Raw genomic sequence first — 15290 nt, forward strand, 5'->3', positions numbered from 1 at the left:
TGTGGCCCCCCACTGTCGTGATCTCTGCGTGGCCCCCCACTGTTGTGATCTCTGCGTGGCCCCACTATCGTGATCTCTGTGTGGCCCCCCACTGTTGTGATCTCTGCGTGGCCCCACTGTCGTGATCTCTGTGTGGCCCCCCACTGTTGTGATCTCTGTGTGGCCCCACTGTCATGATCTCTGTGTGGCCCCCCGCTGTCGTGATCTCCACGTGGCCCCACACTGTCATGATCTCTGTGTGGCCCCCCGCTGTCGTGATCTCCACGTGGCCCCCCACTGTCATGATCTCTGTGTGGCCCCCCACTGTCGTGATCTCTGCGTGGCCCCCCACTGTTGTGATCTCTGCGTGGCCCCACTATCGTGATCTCTGTGTGGCCCCCCACTGTTGTGATCTCTGCGTGGCCCCACTGTCGTGATCTCTGTGTGGCCCCCCACTGTTGTGATCTCTGTGTGGCCCCACTGTCATGATCTCTGTGTGGCCCCCCGCTGTCGTGATCTCCACGTGGCCCCACACTGTCATGATCTCTGTGTGGCCCCCCACTGTCGTGATCTCTGTGTGGCCCCACACTGTCGTGTTTGCTGTGTTTTAAAGATGACCTACTAGTTCATCAGTGGGTCCAGACCCTGCACCGTTGCTGGGGAAAATGAAGTTAGGGCTGTGGTGACACGGCAGCAGGGGCGGAAATTGGCACCAGGGGGCTGGGTTGCGTCCTAGCTGGGCGTTGCCCCTCGGTGTGAGCACAGAGTCGCTTCCCTCTCTGGGCGCCCGCATTCTTCACTGCCCTGTGGAGGACTGAGCTTGAGGGTTCTACCGTCTCCTTCCTGCTGCAACATTCCAGGCGCCTACATGCTGGGGATTCCAGATTCCTGGCTGGCCATGCTTGTGCACAAGCTGTATGGCCACTGGGTGGCAATCGTGTAGAGGAAATGCACACAAGACGGAGAAGGGTTAGAATCGCCAGATATCCAATAGAAGGCTTTTTTTTTTCCTGAATGCATACAAAGAAATACAAAAGACGTTGTATATTGCAGTTCTGCAATCACGTATATGTATGTAACCTACAGAATTTCACAAATGATAACCTCACCCAGCACACATTCTCTTTTTAGCCTGTCCTGTGACATTAAAGGCACAGGTTGTGACCCACTAATCTGACTTGGTGACGACCCCCTGTTGGGTTGTAGGCCATAGTTGGATAAGGTTCCAATGTCCTACAAAGGCTGTAACTAGGGTTTTGCGATACAAAATTTATATGTAATATGTAATACAATATGCAGTATGCACGTGACAGAGAATATAACATATAGAAGCTTACGCCACCTAATACAATAATCGCATCTAGCCCCACTCAATGCAGCATGGCGGAAACAGGAATGGAAATGAACCATACTTCAGACTCCAGCATGGAGGAGGACCCTCTGGCCTTCTCTGCTTATTTGCAATGTATGCTATCTGGTGGGTAGAAACTAGAAATATTTCAGGGTAAAGCGTTACATCATTAATTCTGGGTGACAAAATATAGTTATTTGCATTACGAAAATACAAGTGGTCAGTCCCTCTGTGGGGTCTCCTAGGGTGGAAGGTATTTTCTCAGGCCCCTCATTCCCCTCATCTTCCACCAATACCAGAAACACCAAGTTTGCAAACACTTTTTTGTTTTTATTTTTGAGACCAGGTCTCATTTTGTCACTCAGGCTAGAGTGCACTGGCACAGTCATGGCTCACTGCAGTCTCCATCTCCTGGGCTCCAGCAGTCCTTCTGCTCCAGGCCCCTAACACCCAGAGTAGCTGGGACCACAGGTGTGTGCCACCACACCCAGCTGATTTTTAAATTTTTTTTGTAGAGACAAGGTCTCGCCATGTTGCCCAGGCTGGTCTCAAATTCCTGGCACAAGCAATCTTCCTGCCTCAGCCTCCCAAAGTGCTGGGATTACAGACACTTTAGTGTGTTTACAGGCCAGGCAAGCCACAACACCTGTCCTGCAAACACATTTTTAGAGAGAGGACTCTACCGTGGAGCCAGTGTGTGGGCAGAACTACCTGCTGTCAGTATTGATGACATGGCAGGCACACTTTTTTTTTTGTAATTTTTATTATTTTATTTTTCCATTAGTTATTGGGTACAGGGGGTATTTGGTTACATGAGTAAGCTCTTCAGTGGTGATTTGAGAGATTTTGGTGCATCCATCACCCAAGCAGTATACGCTGCACCATATTTGTTGTCTTTTATCCCTCGCCTCCCTCCCACTCTTTGCCCCCAGTCCCCAGAGTCTATTGTGTCATTCTTAAGCCTTTGCAGCAAACACACATTTTTAAGAAAATGTAATTTCAACTTTTATTTTAGCTTCAGGGGGTACCTGTGCAAGTTCTGACAGGGGTAAGTTGTGTGATACTGATTTCGAGGTACAGTTGATCTCATCACCCAAGTAGTGAGCACAGCACCCCATAGGTGGTTTTTCAGCCCTTGCCCTGTCTGGTAGGCCTCAGTGTCTATCGTTGCCATCTTTGTGTGTGTGTGTACCCAGTGTTTAGCTCCCACTTATAAGTGAGAACATGCAGTATTTGGTTTTCTGTTCCTGTGTCAATTCACTTAGGATAACAGCCTCCAGCTGCACCCATATGGCTGCACAGGACATGATTTCTTTCCTCTTTATGGCTGTGTAGTATTCCATGGTGTGGAGGCACCACATTTTCTCTCTGCGGTCCACCATTGTAGGGTTGAGTCCATGTCTTTACTGTTGAGAACAGTGCTGCGATGAACATACAAGTCCATGCATCTTCTGGTAGAATGATTTATTTTCCTTTGGGCATATACCCAGTAATGGGATTGCTGGATGGAATGGTAGTTCTGCTTTAAGTTCTTTGAGAAGTCTCTAAACTGCTTTCCACAGTGACTGAGCTAATGACATTCCCCCAGCAGTGGATAAGCCTTCCCTTTGTGGACCCACGTTCTGATGTAGGAGAGGAAGCTCTCCTATAGACACCTGGACTGCGGTTGCTTGGGGTCGCGACGGCCTCAGGCCCATGATGCCCTGGGGGCTCCCACCACAAATGCCCGGGGCAGATTCAAAATAGCGGCTTTTCATTTTCAGCAAAATGAGAGAAAACTCCTTCAAATATGAGTCTGATTTCTAGAAGTCTGGGTTGCTATCTGAAATTTTCAGCAGGATTACCAGGGTCAGTGTATATCCAACTTTTACTACCGCAAAACTACTTTCGAAAAAGGCGTTTTATCTCTCTGTGAAAAAATAAAATAAAACATGTAATCAAGGTTTTTAAAGTAATTACAAAAGATAAAAATTAAACAAGCAGTATATAAAATTTGGGAAAGACAGAGAAGTTACATGGAATGCAATTAAAATGAGCAATAATTCCACCATATAAAATAGCCATATTAACATGTGGTACATAGATTTATAGTCTTTTTCTCCATAGATTTTAATGTCCTTGTTGTATCATACAATTTGCATTCTGTATTACATTTCACAAAATAACACAATTCCTCTTATTAGACTAAAGATCTTTATACAATAAGTTAAGTGGCCATGAGGTTTTTAATCTATGAACATATCGTCATGTGTCTGACCGTATTGACAGCCATTTAGATTGCTGTCATTTAATCACTACTGCAAGTAGCTGCAATATGGTAATAGCAATATGGTAATCATTTTAAAATGAAATGCGAACCACTGAGTTATGACAGAATTTTATGAATATACTTCTACATTATCTTTCATTATTTGCAGGTTAATTCTATTTTGCTAAAACTACTACCTATGTATTGATTCCCTTATGTTTTCTGTGGTTTAATTATTTATTTTAATGGAAAAAAATTTATTAGTAAACTGATCAACTTTGGGTAATTTGTGACTTCCTTCTCCAAATTGGCATCATGTTTCATAAAACTCGAAAAAGATGCATGACCGTCCTTTGTGTGCGAGACGCAGCGGGCGCGCCTGGTGGACCTGGGATAGCGAGAACAGAGCTTTTCTTCCTCCTCCACACGCCTCTGGGGACCTCGCGGTTTTCACTGCCAGTCTCGTTTCTGTTTCTCTTTGTAGTCCGTGGTGGGGAGCGGCAGCTGGCAGAGAGTCAACGCCCAGACGGCTGTGAGATCCCCGAGATATGCCGTGTTTGACCTCATGGAAGGGAAGTCATACGTGTTCCGAGTGCTGTCAGCAAACCGGCATGGCCTGAGCGAACCTTCGGAGATCACGTCCCCCATTCAGGCCCAGGACGTGACCGGTGAGCTGTCACACTGGGTGGCCCCAAGTCAGGATGGGCTAAGAGTGGGGTGACACCAAATAGCCTTAAATTGTGTGAATAAAGACATTAATGTTATAAACGAGTTGAAGTTCAAGTTGACTTAAAACTTCACTTTACGAGAGATTAAGAGCTCTCTGCCATGTTTTGTTTGGTTCTTGACATTTCTCCAAAGCTCCATCTTCTTTTCATGAAACCAGTAAGTGAGTTGAAAAATATGTTTAGGAAACGGTCACTTTTATTGTTTTATTTAAACTTTTAAAAAAACTTTTATTTTAGGTTCAGGGGTCCATGTGTAGGCTTCTTACATAGGTAAACTTGTGTCATGGGGGTTTGTTGTAAAGATTATTTCGTCACCCAGGTACCAGGCCTAGTAGCCATTAGTGACTTTGCCTGCTCCTCTCCCTCCTCCCACCCTAGACCCTCTGATAGTCCCCAGTGTGTATTTCCATCTATGTGTCCATGTGTTCTCATCATTTAGCTCCCACTTATGAGTGAGAACATTTGGTATTTGGTTTTCTGTTCCTGCATTAGTTTGCTAAGGATAATGGCCTCCAGCTTCACTCATATTCCTGCAAAGGACATGGTCTTCTTCTTTTTTATGGCTGCATAGTATTCCATGGTATATATGTACTGCATTTTCTCTATCCAATGTCATTGACAGGCATTTGGGTTGATTCCATGTCTTGGCTATTGTGTGAATAGTGCTGCAATGAACATTCGCATCCATATGTCTTTATGGTAGAGTGATTTATATTCCTCTGGGTATATACACAGTACTGGGATTGCTAGGTTGAATGATAGTTCTTTTTTTTTTTTTTTTTTTTTTTTAGCTCTTTGAGGAATCATGACACTACTTTCCACAATAGTTGAACTAATTTACATTCCCACCAACGGTGTTTAAGTGTTCCCTTTTCTCTGCAATTGTCACTTTTAAAGTAATTCAAATTTTAATGCACTAGGCTTTTTTGTTGTTGTCTTTTTTTAATTAGTGCTTTTTAAAAAAAATTTTTGTTTTGTAGAGATAGAGTTTCACCATCTTGCACAGGCCAGTCTCGAACTCCTGAACTCAAGGAATCCTCCCACCTTGGCCTCTCAAAATGTTGGGATTCCAGGTGTGAGCCAGGGTGCCCAGCCAGACACTAGAGTTTCTTGCCCATCTGGCTTGAAGGTCCCTTTTGGAAGGTTTCAAATACAAATTACAGAAATTTTGAATTGCAGTCCCTGGAGTCATAACTCCTTCATGGATGGCAGTTAACTAGCATGTAAGCGGAGGCACCCCGGAAATCCCCAGAAGCCTTCACGGGAGGCACATTGGTGTCAGGAACGCAGTTCCGAGTGCCTGGGTGCCCTCCATCCTCCCTCTCTCTATTGTGTTTCCTGAGAGAGCCAGATACGGAAATGAACAAGGTCACGAGGCCGGCTGCCTCCAGGGCATCCTCAAGTTTCTATCTGGCTCTGGTTTTAACTGAAGCTCTTAGAACTCATACCCAGAACCACAGGCTTGACAAGACCAGCTGTCTTTCAGCAAGGCCCAGCCTTCTTGTGCTTTATGACACATATGAAAAATGACAGTGTCCATCACTGAGAAACACCGTGGGGTGTGTGGCCCAGGTGGCCGGCACGGAGGACACAGGTGGCCCCAAGGCCTTACCTGACCTCAGTCCGCAGTCCACTAGTGGGGCCTGGCACCAGATGACAGGATCTGATGGTTAGGTCATGATCGAATTTTGAGTGCCCCTGGGAGATTTCAACAGATCTGATAAAACTGACTCTTACTTTCTTAAAATTGGTTAATTTCCAGTCCAAAAAATAGTTGTTACCCAGGTAGCCTCATCCCTGCTGCCAACAGAGAGTCTTTTAAACAGCTCTGATGGGGGACAGGAGGATTCAGGATGGATGTCATCCTGTGTCTCTAGGAGTTGTGTGGAGCTTGGGAAGAGATCAGAGAGACCAGCACCTCCCAGTGGCGCTCTGGTGGTCGGCCCGGGGCTCCTCTCCTACTCCCGGACCCCTTGTCTGAATCTCTTCCAAAGCCCCCAGTCTGGCTGTCCAGTTCCCTGTGAAAAGGGCCGGAAGATCTCTGCTTTAGCTTCCAAAGCTCTGATGCCATTTCACCACTCCTTTTGTCTCCTACGAAAAGTTGTCCCTTCTGCTCCGGGTCGGGTTCTTGCTTCCCGAAACACCAAGACGTCGGTGGTGGTGCAGTGGGACCGACCTAAGCATGAGGAGGACCTGCTGGGCTACTACGTGGACTGCTGCGTGGCCGGAACCAACCTCTGGGAGCCCTGCAACCACAAGCCCATCGGATACAACAGGTGCGGCCTCCCTCCCTAGCCCTGGAGTCAGCCTTGCAGGAGTAGCAAGACCGTTGAGGTCCCTGTGGCCCCGGCACAGGGAGTACCATGGCCGCAAGGCTTCTGCGTAAATGAGTCTGTCTTAGCCACACACAAGGGCTGTAGAATTTTAAAGTTTGACCACTTGGATGAGCTAGTTACTGCACTTGCTCATCTCGACCGAAACGATTTATTTATGGATGAAAGGAGAGTTCCAGAACCTGTTTTTTTTCCCCTGACATAATTAGCACTTAGGCCTTTTCTTTGAATAGCAGAGTTAAAAATAGTGACTACGATGTGAAAGTCGTTTTATTTTTTTCGTATTGATTTTTTTGAACTTGAAAGTTGCTTTGTTCACGTGCCTGGTAGTTCTATTCTCCAGCACCTGATGGAGACCCCACCGGGCGCCGACTCTTCGCTTGTGGTGGGGGCAGCCTCGGGGGATGCTGGTTGCTTTGCAGGGAAAAGCCAGTGACCCTGCCTTTGGAGAGACTTGCTCCTGCTGCCTGCTGAGTGTGCAGGGACGTCTGAGGTTATTAGGCTTCTCTGCGATACGCGTCTTAGGAAAATGTCGGCAGCTGTCAGAACCACCCTTGTGGATAGATGATCAGTTATGGCTCAGCCATTTCTCCTTTTAAAATCTGAAAAAAATACACTGTAAAAAGTGGTGGCTAACAAGAAGAGATGTCATTGAAAAGAATAACAATTAGATGTTCTTCACAGTCCACACCAAATGCAGAAAGATTGATCAGAATAAGGAACTTAAAACATGATTCCAGTACGGGGAAATGGTTAGTGAATATTTATTGACTATATATGATAAATAATAATTGCTTACACGGACTGAATATCTATCATACACAAAGCATCTGTGCTAAGTTGTCCACCTAGAGTTTTCCATGTAGTGCCTGCAATAGTGCTGTGGGGTGGGAATTATCATCCCCATCTTACAAATAGAAAAACAAAGTCTTACAAGGGTTAAGGAGGTTGATTAAGGCCATAAAATCTGTGAGGTTTCAAAGCCCCAGTATTCGAGCCTAGTCCATCTGACTTCCAAGTCTTGGCCTGTAACCACTGCAGTGTGATTACTGCTCATTAAGTTTTACATACACGGGTTCTTTTAGATAAGGAATGGCGTACTGTTGGATAATAGACCTCTGATCCAGAGGAGGCCCAGAAAGTACAAAAGCAAAGGTGAACTCACAGAACAAGTGGCTTTGGCACGACGTGTAGTCAGCTCCTGCTATAATTAGGTGCTGTGACCTTACTGTCGGACTCTAAATGTTGAGCTAATTAACTAGAATTGAAAATGAAGGATGTATGTTATCCATAAAAATTTTTTATGGCGCGTTCAGGGTGATTTTTGCTTCTGCTGCAGGAGAGAAAAAGTGGAGCCTGGCAGTTCTGACCCTGATCCCTGTGTTTCTCAGGTTCGTGGTGCACGGCTTAACCACGGGAGAGCAGTACATCTTCCGAGTCAAGGCGGTCAATGCTGTGGGGATGAGTGAAAATTCCCAGGAATCAGACGTCATAAAAGTGCAGGCCGCACTCAGTAAGTCACTCACAGGCTGTTGTGTGCCGATTGCTCCCATACACTGTCATTTCTGCAGGAATAAACATTTGTGATGCCATTTGGAATGTTATTGAAGGGGAAGAGGGGACTAAATTCTTGAACAGAGAACATGAGTTTCTTTGAAGCCTGTCGGTTGGCTGCTTGTCTTGGAAATGACAGTGTGAGAGGGAGAAATGATAATACACTAATAAAACGCAAATTAAAAATAGAAAACATTGTTAGAGGTTACATGTGTTGCCAAATACCTGTACTCATGTTAAAATATATGCTGTAGGCTGGCGCAATGGCTCATGCCTGTAATCCCAGCACTTTTGGAGGCCAAGGTGGCTGGATCATGAGGTCAAGAGATTGAGACCATCCTGGCCAACAAGGTGAAACCCCGTCTCTACTGAAAATACAAAAATCAGCCTGGCATGGTGGCGGGCGCCTGTAGTCCCAGCTACTCGGTAGGCTGAGGCAGGAGAGTCACCTAATCTGGGAGGCGGAGGTTGCAGTGAGCCAAGATCGTGCCACTGTACTCCAGCCTGGGGGGACAGAGCAAGACTCCGTCTCAAAAATATATATATGCTGTAGGGGATACATTTCTCTTTTCAAAATATGTGCTAAAATACAGCAACATCAATGACCTTTTTAGCTGTTCTCAGTTCAAGGAACTGTAGTCACTTCAGAGAATGTCACGTTTATGTAACTTTGTGACTTTGTTGGTAAATAGTGGTGTTTAACAGTTTTTATTATTTTGATCAAACGAGACAACTGGGATCCTAAATCTCAGGGACCGTCCCTAGAACAGTTGCTGTATCAAGCTGTGCTGCAGCCTCGTGGCTTTCTGTTTTCTCATGAAATGCACCTCAGGAAGTCAGTGCGCATACTCAGAAACATTTTGAAACACAAATGCCGCATGGGACACACTTGGATTCCCAGGATTCTCTTCCCACTTCAGAGGGAACTATGTGGCTCGTTGATGATTTTTCATCTTCGACTAAATTTGCAACATTTTCAGAAATTAAAATTTATCTTCTAATGATACTGCTGTTGCATTTCCAAGGAATGTCAAATCTGATAACATCTAGCTAGGTACAATAGCGCTGACTCTTTTGTTTTAAGATTAATCTCCTCTCAGTTTTTTCCAGGAGGGACTTTCAAACATTCCCATTTTCTTTTTAATGTCATTCCTACTTAAGGAAAACCAGTTTCTTTTTTTTTTTTTTTCGACATAGAGTCTCGCTCTGTTGCTCAGGCTGGGGTGCAGTCGTGTGATCACAGCTCCCTGCAGCCTTGAGCTCTTGGGCTCAAGTGATCCTCATGCCTCAGCCTCCTGATTAGCTAGGACCACAGGCAGCATCACCATGCCCAGCTAATTTTTTGATTTTTTGTAGAGATGGGGTTTTACCATGTTGCCCAGGCTGATCTCAAATTCAGGAGCTTAAGCAATCCTCCTGCCTCGGTCTCCGAAAGTGCTGGGACTACAGGCATGAGCCACCGCACTTGGCCTGTTTTTATTCTACGATAAGAATCACTTAATTCGAGTCACCTGTGTCTCAGGTAACAGAGGATGGCCACATCGAGGTGACTCAGAGCTGGGGCAAGCAGACTCAGGCCCATCCGTTCTCGACCTGTTAGGAGAAGGTGGTCCCTTTCAAATGCCCTGCTCAAACAGGGAAACACGGATTCACACTCATTTGAAGGAACCTGAAGTTCCTGTAACTGTGCAGGAAATTAAAACAAACTGGAATCGTATCTGTCATCTCTGGCCACAGATGCAGAATAGTTATTCCTTATGGTTGTAAAGGTGAAAGCTCCTTCTCCAAGCTTCTTTCAAGGGACCGAGAAGACAGAACATCTTCTGCTGTGTCAAATGTTCATACCAGATTTAAACCGTTCATCCTATGGAAGCCTTAGTAGATACACTTAGAAATAGCAATACATATATATGAGATAAATTTTTGTTTATTTTTGTACTCATCCCCTTTAAAGAGGTGTAAAGACCAAGGTGGTTAAGTGTGGGTTGAGAGAGATCAGAGGGCGCAGTGTTCAGGCCCGTCTCCACGTTGCTTCCTCCTCCCTCTGCCACACTGGAGCTGGCTGCCCCGGGGACAAAGCCCCCAGCTGAGGCCCTCGGTAACTCCCTGGCTGTGCTTCCTTGCAGCCGTCCCGTCCCATCCTTATGGGATTACGCTCCTCAACTGTGACGGCCACTCCATGACCCTCGGCTGGAAGGTCCCGAAATTCAGCGGTGGCTCGCCCATCCTGGGCTACTACCTGGACAAGCGTGAAGTTCACCATAAAAACTGGCACGAGGTCAATTCCTCACCCAGCAAACCGACAATCCTAACGGTCAGTTGGTTTTTATTTCTTCGTCTATTTTTGCCTGGGTGGTTCTTTACATTTTCGGCAATGTTTCTGCGTTTGATGACATTAGATAATTTGATACAGACACAAAAATGGATTAAAAAATAGCATCATGAGATCATGAAGTTTTGGAGCTAAAAAGATCCTAGGAATCATATTCTTTTTCTTTCTGAGAAACAGTGAAGAAGGGAGCTCAGTGATGGAGTGGGTCTGACAATGAGTCCATCACCTCTGGTGTGACCAGCATGTGGTCCCAGTACCGGTGGTAATGTCCCTTGTTCTAGGCTCTGAGGCCTTGAGGGCAGGGACGGAGTCTCACGTGTGTGCCTGAGGGGAGGGTCACGCTGAATGTCTGTTTAGGAAGAGAGTAACGTTGGCTCTCTGCTTGTCACCCACCACTTCCCTGAGACATTGTTGTATTTCAAGCCTCCCAGAGAGTCCCTTGCCTCAGTGCCCCTGGTGCTCAGGTGCAGAGAGTGGCAAGGACATCAACTTGGAGCTCAGAGATCTGGAATCAGATCCAGACACCCCCTTGGCAGCCATTGCTCTGTTTCCCTGTCCGGCCCTTGACCCCTCATCTGAGCATAGATGAATGACCCTCATCTCACACTGCAGCTCCCGTCCCGACCGTGGGGAGCCACAGACCCCAGGGGAGTCACTTACACTCTAACAGGACAGTTTTCTTTTTTGGAGGGTGTAAGGCCTTAGAAGATCTAATCTTTGTCTACTAGAAAATTCTGCCTTATAAATCTATCTCTTTATAATATATTTTAATATTTTATACCCATATGATGATATATAGGCAACTTTCTAGTTTGCTGTGACATTATTGATATTTTGCCCATGTTCAACCTCTGTTCTGACCCCTTACAATGTCTAAATGTTCTCAACTTAAAAATTATTTTATTTTTAATTGACAAATAATAATTGTACGTATGGGGTACAATGTGATATTTTAATATATGTTTGCATTATGGAATGATTAAATCAAGCCAATTAACATCTCCATTGCCTCCCAGTACTTACAATTTTTTGCGGTGAGAACATTAAAATCTATTTATTTATCTATTTATTTATTTTTCGAGACAGAGTCTCACTCTGTGACCCAGGCTGGAGTGCAGTGGCACGATGTCGGCTCACTGCAAGCTCCGCCTTCTGGGTTCAAGCAATTCTCCTGCCTTAGCCTCCTGAGTAGCTGGGATTACAGGCGCCCACCACCACGCCCGGCTAATTTTTGTATTATTTCAGTAGAGACAGGGTTTCACCATGTTGCCCAGGTTGGTCTGGAACTCCTGACTTCAGGTGATCTGCCCGCTTCAGCCTCCCAAAGTGCGGGGATTACAGGCGTGAGTCACTGTGCTCGTCCTAAAATCTATTGAAAAAATTTTTTTGAAATACGTCTACAACACATTATTATGGGCTAAATCATCACTGTGCTGTGCAGGAAGCACCAGAACTCACCCCTGCTGTTGCTGCTGGAACTTTGTCCCTCTGTCCAGCGCCTCCCCGACCCGGCACCCGCCCCTCAGCTCCCTGTGTTTGTGAGTGCTACTGTTTCAGATTCCACATCTGACCGAGATCACACAGTGTCTGTCCTGTCCTTTTGTCCGTGGGTCATCTCGCTCAGCACAACAGTTCTTTACTCGGTCCGAGATTCCTGAGAAAAGCACCTGCTTACTTTCTGAATGCTTCACAGCTAGTCCAGTGAGGAGGATAAACTGAAGCCGTTTATCCTCAGATATCTTACTTTGGAAGCTATTTTTTCAGACAGTGTTTACCCAGATAGCGTTTTTGTCCCACTAGCCCTGCGGAATCGAGGCTCGTAGTGTTGGCCAAAGGCCTCCCTAGTGCTTTGATCCCCAGCCAGGCAGCGTCCCCGAGGGCCCTGTGGGTGGCCCCGGACTGCAGCACCCCAGGGACCTGGGCAGCCCGGGGGCTCTTGTCCTGCAGAGTCCAAGTATGGGGGACGTGGTGGGCTCCGTCTCCAGGGTGACCCCCCTTGGGTCCAGGGCAGGGCCCGCTCAGGGGACAGTGCGTGGCCTGAGTGCCTGTTTCCTCCAGGCCTCTGCCCTTGAGTTGGCCCTGGGCAACCGTCGCCTTTCTGGGCCTCAGTTTCCTTACCTGCCGCTGGGATATCACCTGTCCCCAACCCCCGCAGGAGCCTTTGGGGATTGAGTGAAGGACACGTAAGGTTTCATGCGGCTGCAGCTCGTCGGCCACATATAGTGCCTTCCTGAAATATTTGGTCCAGTTTCCCGACAAGGTTCCTTCCTCTCATATTTTATTTCACAAGCCAGTTGTAACAAGTCCTCCCCTTCAGTGGGCTGTAAGGCATCCTTTATCTCATGTATTAATTTAAACAAAATCTGAATAGGTGGACGGCTTGACGGAAGGCTCACTCTACGAGTTCAAAATCGCCGCCGTCAACCTGGCCGGCATCGGGGAGCCCTCGGATCCCAGTGAGCACTTCAAGTGTGAGGCCTGGACCATGCCGGAGCCCGGTGAGTCGCTGCCCCCAGGACACCCGCGTTCCAGCGCACAGGCTGGCTGGGAAGGGGCCTCTGTGGCTGCGGCTCTGGACTCGCCAGCCTTCGCAGCGTGTCTGTTCCTCTTACACCCGCAGCCGCAGAGCCACCGTGCGCCAGGCGCCGTGCAGGGCTGTGAATCAGGCAGACCCAGCATCTAGTTTGGGCTGTGCGTGGTCCAGAGGCCAGTGATGAGGGCAGAGTAGGAGGCCCTGAGGGTGAGGTGGGAGGGAGCACAGGAGGACCCAGACTGTGGGGAGAGGGACAGCTTCCCATGCGTCCCCTGACCTATGACACGGATTTGGCCCAGGTCACCTACCCCAAAGGAGCAGGCAGAGAGGGTCACAGGTGGAGGAGAAGGTGTGAGCCTGCGCCCCAGCTGGGAGGCGTGACAGGGTTCTCATTCATGGATTAGCTCCTGCTGTCCTCTCAGGCCATCTGGAGATCTCGGGGGAGGCATGACAGGGTTCTCATTCGTGGGTTAGCTCCTGCTGTCCTCTCAGGCCATCTGGGGATCTCGGGGCTTCCGCTTCTAAAAGGCATCATTGTTGCAGACCTGCATTTATTTAGCTCCCACTCTACTGGTTTTTTGTTTTGAGATGAGGTCTCTCTTTGTTGCCCAGGCTGGTCTTGAACTCGTGGGCTCAAGCCATCTTCCTGCCTCAGCCTTATGAGTAGCTGGGGCCACAGGTTCATGTCACCATGCCCTGCTAACATTTTCTCTCTGTTTTCACAAGTTCTCAAGTACCAGACGTTGATTTCTTTGTCTCTAACCTATCAGGAATCAAGTGCAATAGATAATATGCTCATACTTTGAGAAAGTAAATCCTGAAAGTTGAAGCTGAAAAAGTTCAAAGTTCAGAGTGTTTTCCAATGTTATGGCCAGAGTATACTGCCTTTTTCCGTTTAGTCAGCGTCTTTTGACTTAGCAAATCAGCTGCTAAGAATCCAGATGAATAAGTCAATTAGAAAATTCCTTCCTTCCTTCTTTCCTTCCTTCCTTCTTTCCTTCCTTCCTTCCTTCTTTCCTTCCTTCCTTCCTTCTTTCCTTCCTTCCTTCCTTCCTTCCTCCCTCCCTTCCTTCTTTCCTTCCTTCCTTCTTTCCTTCCTTCCTTCTTTCCTTCCTTCCTTCTTTCCTTCCTTCCTTCCTTTCTTTCTTCCTTCCTTCTTTCCTTCCTTCCTTCCTTCCTTCCTTCCTCCCTCCCTTCCTTCTTTCCTTCCTTCCTTCTTTCCTTCCTTCCTTCTTTCCTTCCTTGTTTCCTTCCTTCCTTCCTTCTTTCCTTCCTTCCTTCCTTCCTTCTTTCCTTCCTTCCTTCCTTCTTTCCTTCCTTCCTTCTTTCCTTCCTTCCTTCTTTCCTTCCTTCTTTCCTTCCTTCCTTCCTTCCTTCTTTCCTTCCTTCCTTCCTTCTTTCCTTCCTTCTTTCCTTCCTTCTTTCCTTCCTTCCTTCTTTCCTTCCTTCCTTCCTTCTTTCCTTCCTTCTTTCCTTCCTTCTTTCCTTCCTTCCTTCTTTCCTTCCTTCCTTCCTTCTTTCCTTCCGTCCTTCCTTCCTTCCTTCTTTCCTTCCGTCCTTCCTTCCTTCCTTCTTTCCTTCCTTCCTTCTTTCCTTCCTTTCTTCCTTCCTTCCTTCCTTCCTTCCTTTCTTCCTTCCCTCCTTCCTTCCCTCCGTCCCTCCCTCCCTCCCTCCTTCCTTCCTTCCTTTCTTCCTTCCCTCCTTCCTTCCCTCCGTCCCTCCCTCCCTCCCTCCCTCCCACCTTCTTTCCTGCCTTCCTACCTTTCTTGTTTTAATGAAATTAAATTTTGGACCTTAGAAAACCAACAGAAGAAAAAAGTCATTCTAGTTTCCCGACCCTCTTTTGAGGGTTGATAGGAGATGGCCTCTCAAGGCTCAAGGCCACAGTGAGACTAGCTGGGGATGGGGCGGGGCTGCCTCTCTGTTTCCCTGCACCGCTTGGTGCTTGCCTGGACCTGGGCCTCCGCACCACATGCCCTCAGAGTTGCCACGGGTGTTCGTAGAGGACAGGGCTGCAGTGATGTGCTTCCGGCCAGGTAGGCGGGCTCCCTGAGTGACTGTGACTGCCAGGTGTCCAGCCCCGTGGAGGGTAACTTGAGAACCTGTCCTTTTCTGCACACCGTTCCTCTCTGTGATAGCATCTGCTGGTCCTGAGAATGCAGTGTGGACTTCTGAATGATTCTACGTAGATCCACATAGGCTGGGCCCTCCTCCCTGACTCCCAACATCACG

General features: G+C 47.3%; 1 protein-coding gene across 4 annotated transcripts in view; it reads left to right on the forward strand.

The window, feature by feature from the left end:
* MYOM2 (myomesin 2) overlaps positions 1-15290 on the forward strand; it is a 178365-nt gene that overhangs the window by 117799 nt on the left and 45276 nt on the right. For all 4 annotated transcript variants that reach the window (XM_063606634.1, XM_008959672.6, XM_034965559.3 and 1 more), the window contains 5 exons: positions 4063-4246; positions 6408-6582; positions 8031-8152; positions 10320-10507; positions 12897-13023. In XM_063606634.1, the coding sequence (XP_063462704.1) occupies positions 4063-4246; positions 6408-6582; positions 8031-8152; positions 10320-10507; positions 12897-13023 (796 nt within the window). The remainder of the gene's footprint in view (positions 1-4062; positions 4247-6407; positions 6583-8030; positions 8153-10319; positions 10508-12896; positions 13024-15290) is intronic.

This window comes from Pan paniscus, chromosome 7, assembly GCF_029289425.2.
Source record: "Pan paniscus chromosome 7, NHGRI_mPanPan1-v2.0_pri, whole genome shotgun sequence".
NCBI classification, from domain to species: domain Eukaryota; kingdom Metazoa; phylum Chordata; class Mammalia; order Primates; family Hominidae; genus Pan; species Pan paniscus.